Source organism: Oncorhynchus clarkii, chromosome 29, assembly GCF_045791955.1.
Source record: "Oncorhynchus clarkii lewisi isolate Uvic-CL-2024 chromosome 29, UVic_Ocla_1.0, whole genome shotgun sequence".
Classification (NCBI taxonomy): Eukaryota; Metazoa; Chordata; class Actinopteri; order Salmoniformes; family Salmonidae; genus Oncorhynchus; species Oncorhynchus clarkii.
The window spans coordinates 41870994-41888452 of NC_092175.1; the positions used below are offsets into that span (position 1 = coordinate 41870994).

Genomic DNA, 17459 nt, shown 5'->3' on the forward strand with positions numbered 1-17459 from the left:
GAGAGATGGTTAGAGACAGGGAGGAGAGGATGGAGAGATGGTTAGAGACAGGGAGGAGAGGCTGGAGAGATGGTTAGAGACAGGGAGGAGAGGTTGGAGAGATAGAGACAGGGAGGAGAGGATGGAGAGATGGTTAGAGACAGGGAGGAGAGAATGGAGAGATAGGTAGAGACGGGGAGGAGAGGGGGAGGAGAGGATGGAGAGATAGAGATGGTTAGAGACAGGGAGGAGAGACAATGGAGAGATGGTTAGAGACCGGGAGGAGAGGATGGAGAGATGGTTAGAGACAGGGAGGAGAGGATGGAGAGATGTTTCGAGACAGGGAGGAGAGACAATGGAGAGATGGTTTGAGACAGGGAGGAGAGACAATGCAGAGATAGAGACAGGGAGGAGAGAGGATGGAGAGATGGTTAGAGACAGGGAGGAGAGACCATGGAGAGATGGTTAGAGACCGGGAGGAGAGACCATGGAGAGATGGTTATAGACAGGAAGGAGAGACAATGGAGAGATGGTTAGAGACAGGGAGGATAGACAATTGAGAGATGGTTAGAGACAGGGAGGAGAGACAATGGAGAGATGGTTAGAGACAGGGAGGAGAGACGATGGAGAGATGGTTAGAGACCGGGAGGAGAGACAATGGAGAGATGGTTAGAGACAGGGAGGAGAGAGGATGGTGAGATGGTTGGAGACAGGGAGGAGAGAGGATGGTGAGATGTTTAGAGACATGGAGGAGAGAGGATGGTGAGATGGTTAGAGACAGGGAGGAGAGAGGATGGAGAGATGGTTAGAGACAGGGAGGAGAGAGGATGGAGAGATGTTAGAGACAGGGAGGAGAGAGGATGGAGAGATGGTTAGAGACAGGGAGGAGAGATGGTTAGAGACAGGGAGGAGAGATGGTTAGAGACAGGGAGGAGAGAGGATGGAGAGATGGTTAGAGACAGGGAGGAGAGACGATGGAGAGATGGTTAGAGACAGGGAGGAGAGAGGATGGTGAGATGGTTACAGACAGGGAGGAGAGAGGATGGTGAGATGTTTAGAGACAGGGAGGACAGAGGCTGGAGAGATGGTTAGAGACAGGGAGGAGAGAGGATGGAGAGATGGTTAGAGACAGGGAGGAGAGGATGGAGAGATGGTTAGAGACAGGGAGGAGAGGTGGTTAGAGACAGGAGGGAGAGAGGATGGTGAGATGGTTAGAGACAGGGAGGAGAGAGGATGGTGAGATGGTTAGCGACAGGGAGGGGAGAGGATGGAGAGATGGTTAGAGACAGGGAGGAGAGATGGTTAGAGACAGGGAGGAGAGAGGATGGTGAGATGGTTAGAGACAGGGAGGAGAGACGATGGAGAGATGGTTAGAGACATGGAGGAGAGACGATGGAGAGATGGTTAGAGACAGGGAGGAGAGATGGTTAGAGACAGGGAGGAGAGAGGATGGTGAGATGGTTAGAGACAGGGAGGAGAGACGATGGAGAGATGGTTAGAGACATGGAGGAGAGAGGATGGTGAGATGGTTAGAGACAGGGAGGAGAGAGGATGGTGAGATGGTTAGAGACAGGGAGGAGAGAGGATGGAGAGATGGTTAGAGACAGGGAGGAGAGAGGATGGAGAGATGTTAGAGACAGGGAGGAGAGAGGATGGAGAGATGGTTAGAGACAGGGAGGAGAGATGGTTAGAGACAGGGAGGAGAGATGGTTAGAGACAGGGAGGAGAGAGGATGGAGAGATGGTTAGAGACAGGGAGGAGAGACGATGGAGAGATGGTTAGAGACAGGGAGGAGAGAGGATGGTGAGATGGTTACAGACAGGGAGGAGAGAGGATGGTGAGATGGTTAGAGACAGGGAGGACAGAGGATGGAGAGATGGTTAGAGACAGGGAGGAGAGAGGATGGAGAGATGGTTAGAGACAGGGAGGAGAGGATGGAGAGATGGTTAGAGACAGGGAGGAGAGGTGGTTAGAGACAGGAGGGAGAGAGGATGGTGAGATGGTTAGAGACAGGGAGGAGAGAGGATGGTGAGATGGTTAGCGACAGGGAGGGGAGAGGATGGAGAGATGGTTAGAGACAGGGAGGAGAGGTTGGAGAGATAGAGACAGGGAGGAGAGGATGGAGAGATGGTTAGAGACAGGGAGGAGAGAATGGAGAGATAGGTAGAGGAGATGGAGAGGATGGTGAGATGGTTAAAGACAGGGAGGACAGAGGATGGAGAGATGGTTACAGACAGGGAGGAGAGACTATGGAGAGATGGTTAGAGACAGGGAGGAGAGAGGATGGTGAGATGGTTGGAGACAGGGAGGAGAGAGGATGGTGAGATGTTTAGAGACAGGGAGGAGAGAGGATGGTGAGATGGTTAGAGACAGGGAGGAGAGAGGATGGAGAGATGGTTAGAGACAGGGAGGAGAGAGGATGGAGAGATGTTAGAGACAGGGAGGAGAGACGATGGAGAGATGGTTAGAGACAGGGAGGAGAGAGGATGGTGAGATGGTTGGAGACAGGGAGGAGAGAGGATGGTGAGATGTTTAGAGACAGGGAGGAGAGAGGATGGTGAGATGGTTAGAGACAGGGAGGAGAGAGGATGGTGAGATGGTTAGAGACAGGGAGGAGAGAGGATGGAGAGATGTTAGAGACAGGGAGGAGAGAGGATGGAGAGATGGTTAGAGACAGGGAGGAGAGATGGTTAGAGACAGGGAGGAGAGATGGTTAGAGACAGGGAGGAGAGAGGATGGAGAGATGGTTAGAGACAGGGAGGAGAGACGATGGAGAGATGGTTAGAGACAGGGAGGAGAGAGGATGGTGAGATGGTTACAGACAGGGAGGAGAGAGGATGGTGAGATGGTTAGAGACAGGGAGGACAGAGGATGGAGAGATGGTTAGAGACAGGGAGGAGAGAGGATGGAGAGATGGTTAGAGACAGGGAGGAGAGGATGGAGAGATGGTTAGAGACAAGGAGGAGAGATGGTTAGAGACAGGAGGGAGAGAGGATGGTGAGATGGTTAGCGACAGGGAGGGGAGAGGATGGAGAGATGGTTAGAGACAGGAAGGAGAGATGGTTAGAGACAGGGAGGAGAGAGGATGGTGAGATGGTTAGAGACAGGGAGGAGAGAGGATGGTGAGATGGTTAGAGACAGGGAGGATAGAGGATGGTGAGATGGTTAGAGACAGGGAGGACAGAGGATGGAGAGATGGTTAGAGACAGGGAGGAGAGGATGGATAGATGGTTAGAGACAGGGAGGAGAGGATGGAGAGATAGAGACAGGGAGGAGAGACGATGGAGAGATGGTTAGAGACAGGGAGGAGAGATGATGGAGAGATGGTTAGAGACAGGGAGGAGAGACGATGGAGAGATGGTTAGAGACAGGGAGGAGAGGATGGAGAGATAGAGACAGGGAGGAGAGACGATGGAGAGATGGTTAGAGACCGGGAGGATAGACAATGGAGAGATGGCTAGAGACAGGGAGGAGAGACAATGGAGAGATGTTAGAGACAGGGAGGAGAGAGGATGGAGAGATGGTTAGAGACAGGGAGGAGAGACGATGGAGAGATGGTTAGAGACCGGGAGGAGAGGATGGAGAGATGGTTAGAGACAGGGAGGAGAGACGATGGAGAGATGGTTAGAGACAGGGAGGAGAGATGGTTAGAGACAGGGAGGAGAGATGGTTAGAGACAGGGAGGAGAGGATGGAGAGATGGTTAGAGACAGGGAGGAGAGGATGGAGAGATGGTTAGAGACAGGGAGGAGAGGATGGAGAGATGGTTAGAGACAGGGAGGAGAGGCTGGAGAGATGGTTAGAGACAGGGAGGAGAGGTTGGAGAGATAGAGACAGGGAGGAGAGGATGGAGAGATGGTTAGAGACAGGGAGGAGAGAATGGAGAGATAGGTAGAGACGGGGAGGAGAGACAATGGAGAGATGGTTAGAGACCGGGAGGAGAGGATGGAGAGATGGTTAGAGACAGGGAGGAGAGGATGGAGAGATGGTTAGAGACAGGGAGGAGAGACAATGGAGAGATGGTTTGAGACAGGGAGGAGAGACAATGCAGAGATAGAGACAGGGAGGAGAGAGGATGGAGAGATGGTTAGAGACAGGGAGGAGAGACCATGGAGAGATGGTTAGAGACCGGGAGGAGAGACCATGGAGAGATGGTTATAGACAGGAAGGAGAGACAATGGAGAGATGGTTAGAGACAGGGAGGATAGACAATGGAGAGATGGTTAGAGACAGGGAGGAGAGACAATGGAGAGATGGTTAGAGACAGGGAGGAGAGACGATGGAGAGATGGTTAGAGACCGGGAGGAGAGACAATGGAGAGATGGTTAGAGACAGGGAGGAGAGAGGATGGTGAGATGGTTGGAGACAGGTAGGAGAGAGGATGGTGAGATGTTTAGAGACAGGGAGGAGAGAGGATGGTGAGATGGTTAGAGACAGGGAGGAGAGAGGATGGAGAGATGGTTAGAGACAGGGAGGAGAGAGGATGGAGAGATGTTAGAGACAGGGAGGAGAGAGGATGGAGAGATGGTTAGAGACAGGGAGGAGAGATGGTTAGAGACAGGGAGGAGAGATGGTTAGAGACAGGGAGGAGAGAGGATGGAGAGATGGTTAGAGACAGGGAGAAGAGATGGTTACAGACAGGGAGGAGAGACGATGGAGAGATGGTTACAGACAGGGAGGAGAGACGATGGAGAGATGGTTAGAGACAGGGAGGAGAGAGGATGGTGAGATGGTTGGAGACAGGGAGGAGAGACGATGGTGAGATGTTTAGAGACAGGGAGGAGAGAGGATGGTGAGATGGTTAGAGACAGGGAGGAGAGAGGATGGTGAGATGGTTAGAGACAGGGAGGAGAGAGGATGGAGAGATGTTAGAGACAGGGAGGAGAGAGGATGGAGAGATGGTTAGAGACAGGGAGGAGAGATGGTTAGAGACAGGGAGGAGAGATGGTTAGAGACAGGGAGGAGAGAGGATGGAGAGATGGTTAGAGACAGGGAGGAGAGACGATGGAGAAATGGTTAGAGACAGGGAGGAGAGAGGATGGTGAGATGGTTACAGACAGGGAGGAGAGAGGATGGTGAGATGGTTAGAGACAGGGAGGACAGAGGATGGAGAGATGGTTAGAGACAGGGAGGAGAGAGGATGGAGAGATGGTTAGAGACAGGGAGGAGAGGATGGAGAGATGGTTAGAGACAGGGAGGAGAGATGGTTAGAGACAGGAGGGAGAGAGGATGGTGAGATGGTTAGAGACAGGGAGGAGAGAGGATGGTGAGATGGTTAGCGACAGGGAGGGGAGAGGATGGAGAGATGGTTAGAGACAGGGAGGAGAGATGGTTAGAGACAGGGAGGAGAGAGGATGGTGAGATGGTTAGAGACAGGGAGGAGAGACGATGGAGAGATGGTTAGAGACAAGGAGGAGAGACGATGGAGAGATGGTTAGAGACAGGGAGGAGAGATGGTTAGAGACAGGGAGGAGAGAGGATGGTGAGATGGTTAGAGACAGGGAGGATAGAGGATGGTGAGATGGTTAGAGACAGGGAGGACAGAGGATGGAGAGATGGTTAGAGACAGGGAGGAGAGGATGGATAGATGGTTAGAGACAGGGAGGAGAGGATGGAGAGATAGAGACAGGGAGGAGAGACGATGGAGAGATGGTTAGAGACAGGGAGGAGAGATGATGGAGAGATGGTTAGAGACAGGGAGGAGAGACGATGGAGAGATGGTTAGAGACAGGGAGGAGAGGATGGAGAGATAGAGACAGGGAGGAGAGACGATGGAGAGATGGTTAGAGACCGGGAGGATAGACAATGGAGAGATGGCTAGAGACAGGGAGGAGAGACAATGGAGAGATGTTAGAGACAGGGAGGAGAGAGGATGGAGAGATGGTTAGAGACAGGGAGGAGAGACGATGGAGAGATGGTTAGAGACCGGGAGGAGAGGATGGAGAGATGGTTAGAGACAGGGAGGAGAGACGATGGAGAGATGGTTAGAGACAGGGAGGAGAGATGGTTAGAGACAGGGAGGAGAGATGGTTAGAGACAGGGAGGAGAGGATGGAGAGATGGTTAGAGACAGGGAGGAGAGGATGGAGAGATGGTTAGAGACAGGGAGGAGAGGATGGAGAGATGGTTAGAGACAGGGAGGAGAGGCTGGAGAGATGGTTAGAGACAGGGAGGAGAGGTTGGAGAGATATAGACAGGGAGGAGAGGATGGAGAGATGGTTAGAGACAGGGAGGAGAGAATGGAGAGATAGGTAGAGACGGGGAGGAGAGGGGGAGGAGAGGATGGAGAGATAGAGATGGTTAGAGACAGGGAGCAGAGACAATGGAGAGATGGTTAGAGACCGGGAGGAGAGGATGGAGAGATGGTTAGAGACAGGGAGGAGAGGATGGAGAGATGGTTAGAGACAGGGAGGAGAGACAATGGAGAGATGGTTTGAGACAGGGAGGAGAGACAATGCAGAGATAGAGACAGGGAGGAGAGAGGATGGAGAGATGGTTAGAGACAGGGAGGAGAGACGATGGAGAGATGGTTAGAGACCGGGAGGAGAGACCATGGAGAGATGGTTATAGACAGGGAGGAGAGACAATGGAGAGATGGTTAGAGACAGGGAGGATAGACAATGGAGAGATGGTTAGAGACAGGGAGGAGAGACAATGGAGAGATGGTTAGAGACAGGGAGGAGAGACGATGGAGAGATGGTTAGAGACCGGGAGGAGAGACAATGGAGAGATGGTTAGAGACAGGGAGGAGAGACAATGGAGAGATGGTTAGAGATAGGGAGGAGAGACAATGGAGAGATGGTTAGAGACAGGGAGGAGAGGATGGAGAGATGGTTAGAGACCGTGAGGAGAGAGTGTAGAGATGCAGGGAGGAGAGGTTTGAAGTTTGCCTTACTGCTATCAGCCTATAGAAATGCATAGAATAACAGATGTATGCCTCCCGGGTGGCGCAGTGTTCTAGGGCACTACATCGCAGCGCTAGCTGTGCCACCAGAGACTCTGGGTTCGTGCCCAGACTCTGTTGCGACCGGGAGTCCCGTGGGGCGACGCACAATTGGCCTAGCGTCGTCCGGGTTAGGGAGGGTTTGGCCGGTAGGGATATCCTTGTCTCATTGCACACCAGCGACTCCTGTGGCGGGCCGGGCGCAGTGCACGCTAGCCAAGGTCGCCAGGTGCACGGTGTTTCCTCCAACACATTGGTGCGGCTGGCTTCCGGGTTGGATGCGCGCTGTGTTAAGAAGCAGTGCGGCTTGGTTGGGTTGTGTTTCGGAGGACACGTGGCTTTCGACCTTCGTCTCCCCAGCTCGTACGGGAGTTGTAGCGATGAGTCAAGATAGTAATTACTAACAATTGGATACCACGAAATTGGGGAGAAAATAGGGTAAAAATATATATATTTAGAAAAGAAAAAAAAGAATAACAGATTTATACATGTAAACACAGATAGTCAAGCCCAAAAAACAATCTAAAGGAAGGGGTCTAGCTTTAAGGGGTGTGTCTAGGGGTGTGTCTAGCTTTAAGGGGTGTGTCTAGGGTAAAGGAGGTGTGTCTGACCCATAGTGTGTGTGTCTGACCCGGAGAGGGTGTGTCTGTAGCCTAGAGGGTGTTTTGTCTAGCCCACAGGGGTGTGTCTAGCCCACAGGGGGTGTGTCTGGCCCAGCAAAGGTGTGTCTGTATCCTAAAGGGGGGGTGTCTGACCCATAGTGGGTGTGTCTGGGCCACAGATGGTGTGCCTGTAGCCTAGAGGGTGTGTGTCTAGCCTAAAGTGGGTGTGTCTGACCCATTGTGGGTGTGTCTGTAGCCTAGAGGGTGTGTGTCTAGCCTAAAGGGGGTGTGTTTGACCCATTGAGAGTGTGTCTGGCCCAGAGAGGGTGTGTCTGTAGCCTAGAAGGTGTGTGTCTAGTTTTAAGGGGTGTGTCTGACCTTCTGCTTTGCACTGTATATGTTCTCCAGGTCATTGATGAGGGCTGTCTTCCTGAGCTGTAGCGCCCTCTCCAGCTCCTCGAAGTTACTGCTGATCTCTGTCACCGCCTCGTTCTTCCTGTCTGTCAGCTGCTTGGAGATCTCCCCTACCAGCTCTATAGCTGCTGTTAGCTGGGGCAGTCTATAGGGAGGGGGAGAGGAGGGAGGAGGTGGAGGGTGGAGGAGAAAATAGAAAGGAGGGAGAGCAGAGGGAGGAGGAGAGAAGAGGGAGGGGGAGGAGGGTGGAGGAGAAAATAGAAAGGAGGGAGAGCAGAGGGAGGAGGAGGAGGAGACAGAGGAGGGAGGTGGAGAAAAAAGAAAGGGAGAGTGGAGGGAGGAGGTAAGAGGAGGGAGGAGAGGAGGGAGGAGGAGAGGGGAGAGAGGAGGAGAAAAGGAGGGGAGGAGGAGGAAAGGAGAAGGGAGAAAAGAGGGGGAGGAGGAGGAGGAGGAGGAGAAGAGAGGTGAAGGAGAGAGGGAGAGGAGAGGAGAGAAGGAAAGATAGGAGGAGAGGAGAGAGATTGCAGTGCATTTCTGGAGAGAATCCAATGTTCCTTCCTCTGACATCCTCCAGCTTTGATAGGGAGGTGAGGAATGGAGAAAATGATGAACGAAGAGTTTGATGGCTAGTAAAGACACAGCCCTCAACTGAGCATATAGCTACAGTGCCTTGCGAAAGTATTCGGCCCCCTTGAACTTTGCGACCTTTTGCCACATTTCAGGCTTCAAACATAAAGATATAAAACTGTATTTTTTTGTGAAGAATCAACAACAAGTGGGACACAATCATGAAGTGGAACGACATTTATTGGATATTTCAAACTTTTTTAACAAATCAAAAACTGAAAAATTGGGCGTGCAAAATTATTCAGCCCCCTTAAGTTAATACTTTGTAGCGCCACCTTTTGCTGCGATTACAGCTGTAAGTTGCTTGAGGTATGTCTCTATCAGTTTTGCACATCGAAAGACTGAATTTTTTTCCCATTCCTCCTTGCAAAACAGCTTGAGCTCAGTGAGGTTGGATGGAGAGCATTTGTGAACAGCAGTTTTCAGTTCTTTCCACAGATTCTCGATTGGATTCAGGTTCTGGACTTTGACTTGGCCATTCTAACACCTGGATATGTTAATTTTTGAACCATTCCATTGTAGATTTTGCTTTATGTTTTGGATCATTGTCTTGTTGGAAGACAAATCTCCATCCCAGTCTCAGGTCTTTTGCAGACTCCATCAGGTTTTCTTCCAGAATGGTCCTGTATTTGGCTCCATCCATCTTCCCATCAGTTTTAACTATCTTCCCTGTCCCTGCTGAAGAAAAGCAGGCCCAAACCATGATGTTTGACAGTGGGGATGGTGTGTTCAGCTGTGTTGCTTTTACGCCAAACATAACGTTTTGCATTGTTGCCAAAAAGTTCAATTTTGGTTTCATCTGACCAGAGCACCTTCTTCCACATGTTTGGTGTGTCTCCCAGGTGGCTTGTGGCAAACTTTAAACAACACTTTTTATGGATATCTTTAAGAAATGGCTTTCTTCTTGCCTCTCTTCCATAAAGGCCAGATTTGTGCAATATACGACTGATTGTTGTCCTATGGACAGAGTCTCCCACCTCAGCTGAAGATTTCTGCAGTTCATCCAGAGTGATCATGGGCCTCTTGGCTGCATCTCTGATCAGTCTTCTCCTTGTATGAGCTGAAAGTTTAGAGGGACGGCCAGGTCTTGGTAGATTTGCAGTGGTCTGATACTCCTTCCATTTCAATATTATCGCTTGCACAATGCTCCTTGGGATGTTTAAAGTTTGGGAAATCTTTTTGTATCCAAATCCGGCTTTAAACTTCTTCACAACCACTTTTCTAGCTGTGTCTGAATCCTGGCTTAGGAAGACCACCAAAAATTCAGACATTTTAATTCCAAACTACAACATTTTCAGTCAAGATAGAACTGCAAAAGGGGGCGGTGTTGCTATCTACTGCAAAGACAGCCTGCAGAGTTCTGTCCTACTATCCAGGTCTGTACCCAAACAATTTGAACTTCTACTTTTAAAAATCCACCTCTCTAAAAACAAGTCTCTCACCGTTGCCGCCTGCTATAGACCACCCTCTGCCCCCAGCTGTGCTCTGGACACCATATGTGAACTGATTGCCCCCCATCTATCTTCAGAGCTTGTGCTGCTAGGCGACCTAAATTGGAACATGCTTAACACCCCAGCCATCCTACAATCTAAACTTGAAGCCCTCAACCTCACACAAATTATCAATGAACCTACCAGGTACCTCCCCAAAGCCTTAAACACGGGCACCCTCATAGATATCATCCTAACCAACTTGCCCTCTAAATACACCTCTGCTGTTTTCAACCAAGATCTCAGCGATCACTGCCTCATTGCCTGCATCCGTAATGGGTCAGCGGTCAAACGACCTCCACTCATCACTATAAAACGCTCCCTGAAACACTTCAGCGAGCAGGCCTTTCTAATCGACTTGGCCGGGGTATCCTGGAAGGATATTGATCTCATCCCGTCAGTAGAGGATGCCTGGATATTTTTTAAAAATGCCTTCCTAACCATCTTAAATAAACATGCCCCATTCAAGAAATTTAGAACCAGGAATAGATATAGCCCTTGGTTCTCCCCAGACCTGACTGCCCTTAACCAACAAAAAAACATCCTATGGCGTTCTGCATTAGCATCGAACAGCCCCCGTGATATGCAGCTGTTCAGGGAAGCTAGAAACCATTATACACAGGCAGTTAGAAAAGCTAAGGCTAGCTTTTTCAAGCAGAAATTTGCTTCCTGCAACACTAACTCAAAAAAGTTCTGGGACACTGTAAAGTCCATGGAGAATAAGAACCCCTCCTCCCAGCTGCCCACTGCACTGAAGATAGGAAACACTGTCACCACTGATAAATCCACCATAATTGAGAATTTCAATAAGCATTTTTCTACGGCTGGCCATGCTTTCCACCTGGCTACTCCTACCCCGGTCAACAGCACTGCACCCCCCACAACAACTCGCCCAAGCCTTCCCCATTTCTCCTTCTCCCAAATCTGCTCAGCTGATGTTCTGAATGAGCTGCAAAATCTGGACCCCTACAAATCAGCCGGGCTAGACAATCTGGACCCTTTCTTTCTAAAATTATCTGCCAAAATTGTTGCCACCCTTATTACTAGCCTGTTCAACCTCTCTTTCGTGTCGTCTGAGATTCCCAAAGATTGGAAAGCAGCTGCGGTCATCCCCCTCTTCAAAGGGGGTGACACTCTTGACCCAAACTGCTACAGACCTATATCTATCCTACCATGCCTTTCTATGGTCTTCGAAAGCCAAGTCAACAAACAGATTACCGACCATTTCGAATCTCACCATACCTTCTCTGCTATGCAATCTGGTTTCAGAGCTGGTCATGGGTGCACCTCAGCCACGCTCAAGGTCCTAAATGATATCTTAACCGCCATCGATAAGAAACATTACTGTGCAGCCGTATTCATTGATCTGGCCAAGGCTTTCTACTCTGTCAATCACCACATCCTCATCGGCAGACTCGACAGCCTTGGTTTCTCAAATGATTGCCTCGCCTGGTTCACCAACTACTTCTCTGATAGAGTTCAGTGTGTCAAATCGAAGGGTCTGCTGTCAGGACCTCTGGCAGTATCTATGGGGGTGCCACAGGGTTCAATTCTTGGACCGACTCTCTTCTCTGTATACATCAATGAGGTCGCTCTTGCTGCTGGTGAGTCTCTGATCCACCTCTATGCAGACGACACCATTCTGTATACTTCTGGCCCTTCTTTGGATACTGTGTTAACAACCCTCCAGGCAAGCTTCAATGCCATACAACTCTCCTTCCGTGGCCTCCAATTGCTCTTAAATACAAGTAAAACTAAATGCATGCTCTTCAACCGATCGCTACCTGTACCTACCCGCATGTCCAACATTGCTACTCTGGACGGCTCCGACTTAGAATACGTGGACAACTACAAATACTTAGGTGTCTGGTTAGACTGTAAACTCTCCTTCCAGACCCATATCAAACATCTCCAATCCAAAGTTAAATCTAGAATTGGCTTCCTATTTCGCAACAAAGCATCCTTCACTCATGCTGCCAAACATACCCTTGTAAAACTGACCATCCTACCAATCCTCGACTTTGGCGATGTCATTTACAAAATAGATGCAGTCTATCACAGTGCAATCCGTTTTGTCACCAAAGCCCCATATACTACCCACCATTGCGATCTGTACGTTTTCGTTGGCTGGCCCTCGCTTCATACTCGTCGCCAAACCCACTGGCTCCATGTCATCTACAAGACCCTGCTAGGTAAAGTCCCCCCTTATCTCAGCTCGCTGGTCACCATTGCATCTCCCACCTGTAGCACACGCTCCAGCAGGTATATCTCTCTAGTCACCCCCAAAACCAATTCTTTCTTTGGCCGCCTCTCCTTCCAGTTCTCTGCTGCCAATGATTGGAACGAACTACAAAAATCTCTGAAACTGGAAACACTTATCTCCCTCACTAGCTTTAAGCACCAACTGTCAGAGCAGCTCACAGATTACTGCACCTGTACATAGCCCACCTATAATTTAGCCCAAACAACTACCTCTTTCCCTACTGTATTTTATTTATTTATTTATTTTGCTCCTTTGCACCCCCATTATTTTTATTTCTACTTTGCACATTCTCCCATTGCAAATCTACCATTCCAGTGTTTTACTTGCTATATTGTATCTACTTTGCCACCATGGCCTTTTTGCCTTTACCTCCCTTATCTCACCTCATTTGCTCACATCGTATATAGACTTGTTTATACTGTATTATTGACTGTATGTTTGTTTTACTCCATGTGTAACTCTGTGTCGTTGTATGTGTCGAACTGCTTTGCTTTATCTTGGCCAGGTCGCAATTGTAAATGAGAACTTGTTCTCAACTTGCCTACCTGGTTAAATAAAGGTGAAATAAAATAAAATAAATAAATAAACAACAGTATCTCGGACCTGCCTGGTGTGTTCCTTGTTCTTCATGATGCTCTCTGCGCTTTTAACGGACCTCTGAGACTATCACAGTGCAGGTGCATTTATACGGAGACTTGATTACACACAGGTGGATTGTATTTATCATCATTAGTCATTTAGGTCAACATTGGATCATTCAGAGATCCTCACTGAACTTCTGGAGAGAGTTTGCTGCACTGAAAGTAAAGGGGCTGAATAATTTTGCACGCCCAATTTTTCAGTTTTTGATTTGTTAAAAAAGTTTGAAATATCCAATAAATGTCGTTCCACTTCATGATTGTGTCCCACTTGTTGTTGATTCTTCACAAAAAATACAGTTTTATATATTTATGTTTGAAGCCTGAAATGTGGCAAAAGGTCGCAAAGTTCAAGGGGGCCGAATACTTTCGCAAGGCACTGTATGTATGAGTATATACTGTAGGTACGTCTGATCATATCGGTACATCTGAGTATATAGGTACATCTGAGTATATAGTTTATAGGTATATCTGCGTATATAGGTATATCTGAGCATATACAGTAGGGAGAACAAGTATTTGATACACTTCCGATTTTGCAGGTTATCCTACTTACAAAGCATGTAGAGGTCTGTAATTTGTATCATAGGTACACTTCAACTGTGAGAGACGGAATCTAAAACAAAAATCCAGAAAATCACATGGTATGATTTTTAAATTAATTATTTGCATTTTATTGCATAAGATAAGTATTTGATCACCTACCAACCAGTAAGAATTCCGGCTCTCACAGACCTGTTAGTTTTTCTTTAAGAAGCCCTCCTGTTCTCCACTCATTACCTGTATTAACTGCACCTGTTTGAACTCGTTACCTGTATAAAAGACACCTGTCCACACACTCAATCAAACAGACTCCAACCTCTCCACAATGGCCAAGACCAGAGAGTTGTGTAAGGACATCAGGATTAAATTGTAGACCTGCACAAGGCTGGGATGGGCTACAGGACAATTGGCAAGCAGCTTGGTGAGAGGGCAACAACTGTTGGCGCAATTACCAGAAAGTGGAAGAAGTTCAAGATGACGGTCAATTACCCTCGGTCTGGGGCTCCATGCAAGATCTCACCTCGTGGGGCATCAATGATCATGAGGAAGGTGAGGGATCAGCCCAGAACTACATGGCAGGACCTGGTCAATGACCTGAAGAGAGCTGGGACCACAGTCTCAAAGAAAACCATTAGTAACACACTACGCCGTCATGGATTAAAATCCTGCAGCGCACACAAGGTCCCCCTGCTCAATCCAGCGCATGTCCAGGCCCGTCTGAAGTTTGCCAATGAACATCTGAATGATCCAGAGGAGGAATGGGAGAAGGTCATGTGGTCTGATGAGACAAAAATAGAGCTTTTTGGTCTAAACTCCACTCGCCGTGTTTGGAGGAAGAAGAAGGATGAGTACAACCCCGAGTACAACCCCAAGAACACCATTCCAACCGTAAAGCATGGAGGTGGAAACATCATTCTTTGGGGATGTTTTTCTGCAAAGGGGACAGGACGACTGCACCGTATTGAGGGGAGGATGGATGGGGCCATGTATCGCGAGATCTTGGCCAACAACCTCCTTCCCTCATTAAGAGCATTGAAGATGGGTCGTGGCTGGGTCTTCCAGCATGACAATGACCCGAAACACACAGCCAGGGCAACTAAGGAGTGGCTCCGTAAGAAGCACCTCAAGGTCCTGGAGTGGCCTAGCCAGTCTCCAGACCTGAACCCAATAGAAAATCTTTGGAGGGAGCTGAAAGTCCGTATTGCCCCGCGACAGCCCCGAAACCTGAAGGATCTGGAGAAGGTCTGTATGGAGGAGTGGGCCAAAATCCCTGCTGCAGTGTGTGTAAACCTGGTCATGAACTACAGGAAACGTATGATCTCTGTAATTGCAAACAAAGGTTTCTGTAGCAAATATTAAGTTCTGCTTTTCTGATGTATCAAATACTTATGTCATGCAATAAAATGCAAGTTAATTACTTAAAAATCATACAATGTGATTTTCTGGATTTTGTTTTAGATTCCGTCTCTCACAGTTGAAGACCTATAAACTCAGATATACCTATAAACTATATATTCAGATATATCTACAGTGGAGAGAACAAGTATTTGATACACTGCCGATTTTGCAGGCTTTGCTACTTACAAAGCATGTAGAGGTCTGTAAATTTTATCATAGGTACAGGTATACTTATATACGCAGATATCCCTATAAACTATATACTCAGATATATCTACATACTATATACTTAGATACTAAGTATATAGTATGTAGATATATCTGAGTATATAGTTTATAGGGATATCTGCGTATATAAGTATATCTGAGTATATATGTATATCTAAGTATGTAGGTATATCTGAGTATATCTGCATATATAGGTATATATTAATATATAGTTTATAGGTATATCTGAATATACAGATGTATATCTAAGTATGTAGGTATATCTGAGTATATAGGTATCTGAGTACATAGTATAACTGAGTATATAGTATATAGGTTTTTCTGAGTATATAGGTATATCTGAGTATATAGGTATATGTAAGTATATAGGTATCTGAGTACATAGTATAACTGAGTATATAGTATATAGGTTTTTCTGAGTATATAGGTATATCTGAGTATATCTGCATATATAGGTATATATTAATATATAGTTTATAGGTATATCTGAATATACAGATGTATATCTAAGTATATAGGTATATCTGAGTATATAGGTATCTGAGTACATAGTATAACTGAGTATATAGTATATAGGTTTTTCTGAGTATATAGGTATATCTGAGTATATAGGTATATGTAAGTATATAGTATATCTGAGCATATAGGTATATCTGAGTGTATATAGGTATATATACGGTAAGATAATGAATCTGAGAATTGTTTTTTAAAGTTCCGAAACCTCCTTGGTTTGAATGGTGTCAGCAATTTTTATATTGTATTATTTTCAACTTAACCACATGAATTGGGGTATTTAGAGTACTATGTACAGTGAGGGAAAAAAGTATTTTATCCCCTGCTGATTTTGTACGTTTGCCCACTGACAAAGAAATTATCAGTCTATAATTTTAATGGTAGGTTTATTTGAACAGTGAGAGACAGAATAACAACAACAAAATCCAGAAAAACGCATGTCAAAAATGTTATAAATTGATTTGCATTTTAATGAGGGAAATAAGTATTTGAAAGATTTTTGGCTTCCAGGTGTCTTTTATACAGGTAACGAGCTGAGATTAGGAGCACACGCTTAAAGGGAGTGCTCCTAATCTCAGTTTGTTACCTGTATACAAGACACCTGTCCACAGAAGCAATCAATCCATCCGATTCCAAACTCTCCACCATGGCCAAGACCAAAGAGCTCTCCAAGGATGTCAGGGACAAGATTGTAGACCTACACAAGGCTGGAATGGGCTACAAGACCATCGCCAAGCAGCTTGGTGAGAAGGTGACAACAGGTGGTGCGATTATTCGCAAATGGAAGAAACACAAAAGAACTGTCGATCTCCCTCGGCCTGGGGCTCCATGCAAGATCTCACCTCGTGGAGTTGCAAGGATCATGAGAACGGTGAGGAATCAGCCCAGAACTACACGGGAGGATCTTGTCAATGATCTCAAGGCAGCTGGGACCATAGTCACCAAGAAAACAATTGGTAACACACTATGCCGTGAAGAACTGAAATCCTGCAGCGCCCGCAAGGTCCCCCTGCTCAAGAAAGCACATATACATGCCCGTCTGAAGTTTGCCAATGAACATCTGAATGATTCAGAGGACAACTGGGTGAAAGTGTTGTGGTCAGATGAGACCAAAATGGAGCTCTTTGGCATCAACTCAACTTGCCGTGTTTGGAGGAGGAGGAATGATGCCTATGACCCCAAGATCCCCACCGTCAAACATGGAGGTGGAAACATTATGCTTTGGGGGTGTTTTTCTGTTAAGGGGGCAGGACAACTTCACTGCATCAAAGGGACGATGGACGGGGTCATGTACCGTCAAATCTTGGGTGAGAACCGCCTTTCTTCAGCCAGGACATTGAAAATGGGTCATGGATGGGTATTCCAGCATATTACTGTACATTTAAACTCAGTTTTTCACAATTTCTGACATTTAATCCTTGTAAAAATCCCCTGATTTAGGTCAGTTAGGATCACCACCTTATTTTAAGAATGCGAAATGTCAGAATAATAGTGGAGAGTGATTTATTTCAGCTTTTATTTCTTCCATCACATTCCCAGTGGGTCAGAAGTTTACATACACTCAATGAGTATTTGGTAGCATTGCCTTTAAATTGTTTAACTTGGGTCAAACATTTCGGGTAGCCTTCCACAAGCTGTAGGTAGAGAACATGGTGACAAAAATGCAGACGGACCCTCATAGTCCCAAGCTCTTGAACAATACAAAACTCATGTATGCAGCTATTTATGTCAAATTGTTGTGCATTCCACGTTTAGCCCTGGTTGTCCTAAAACTAAAATGGTAGAACACTTCAACGTGAGTCTAAATATGAGGGCAGATCCAG

The 17459-nt window shown here is 47.2% G+C and overlaps 1 protein-coding gene across 6 annotated transcripts in view; it reads right to left on the bottom strand.

Moving 5' to 3' along the window:
* Window positions 1-17459, bottom strand: part of LOC139388269 (tripartite motif containing 3b) — a 146145-nt gene that overhangs the window by 34335 nt on the left and 94351 nt on the right. For all 6 annotated transcript variants that reach the window (XM_071134828.1, XM_071134827.1, XM_071134829.1 and 3 more), the window contains one exon: window positions 7901-8081. In XM_071134828.1, coding sequence (XP_070990929.1) covers window positions 7901-8081 — 181 coding nt within the window. The remainder of the gene's footprint in view (window positions 1-7900; window positions 8082-17459) is intronic.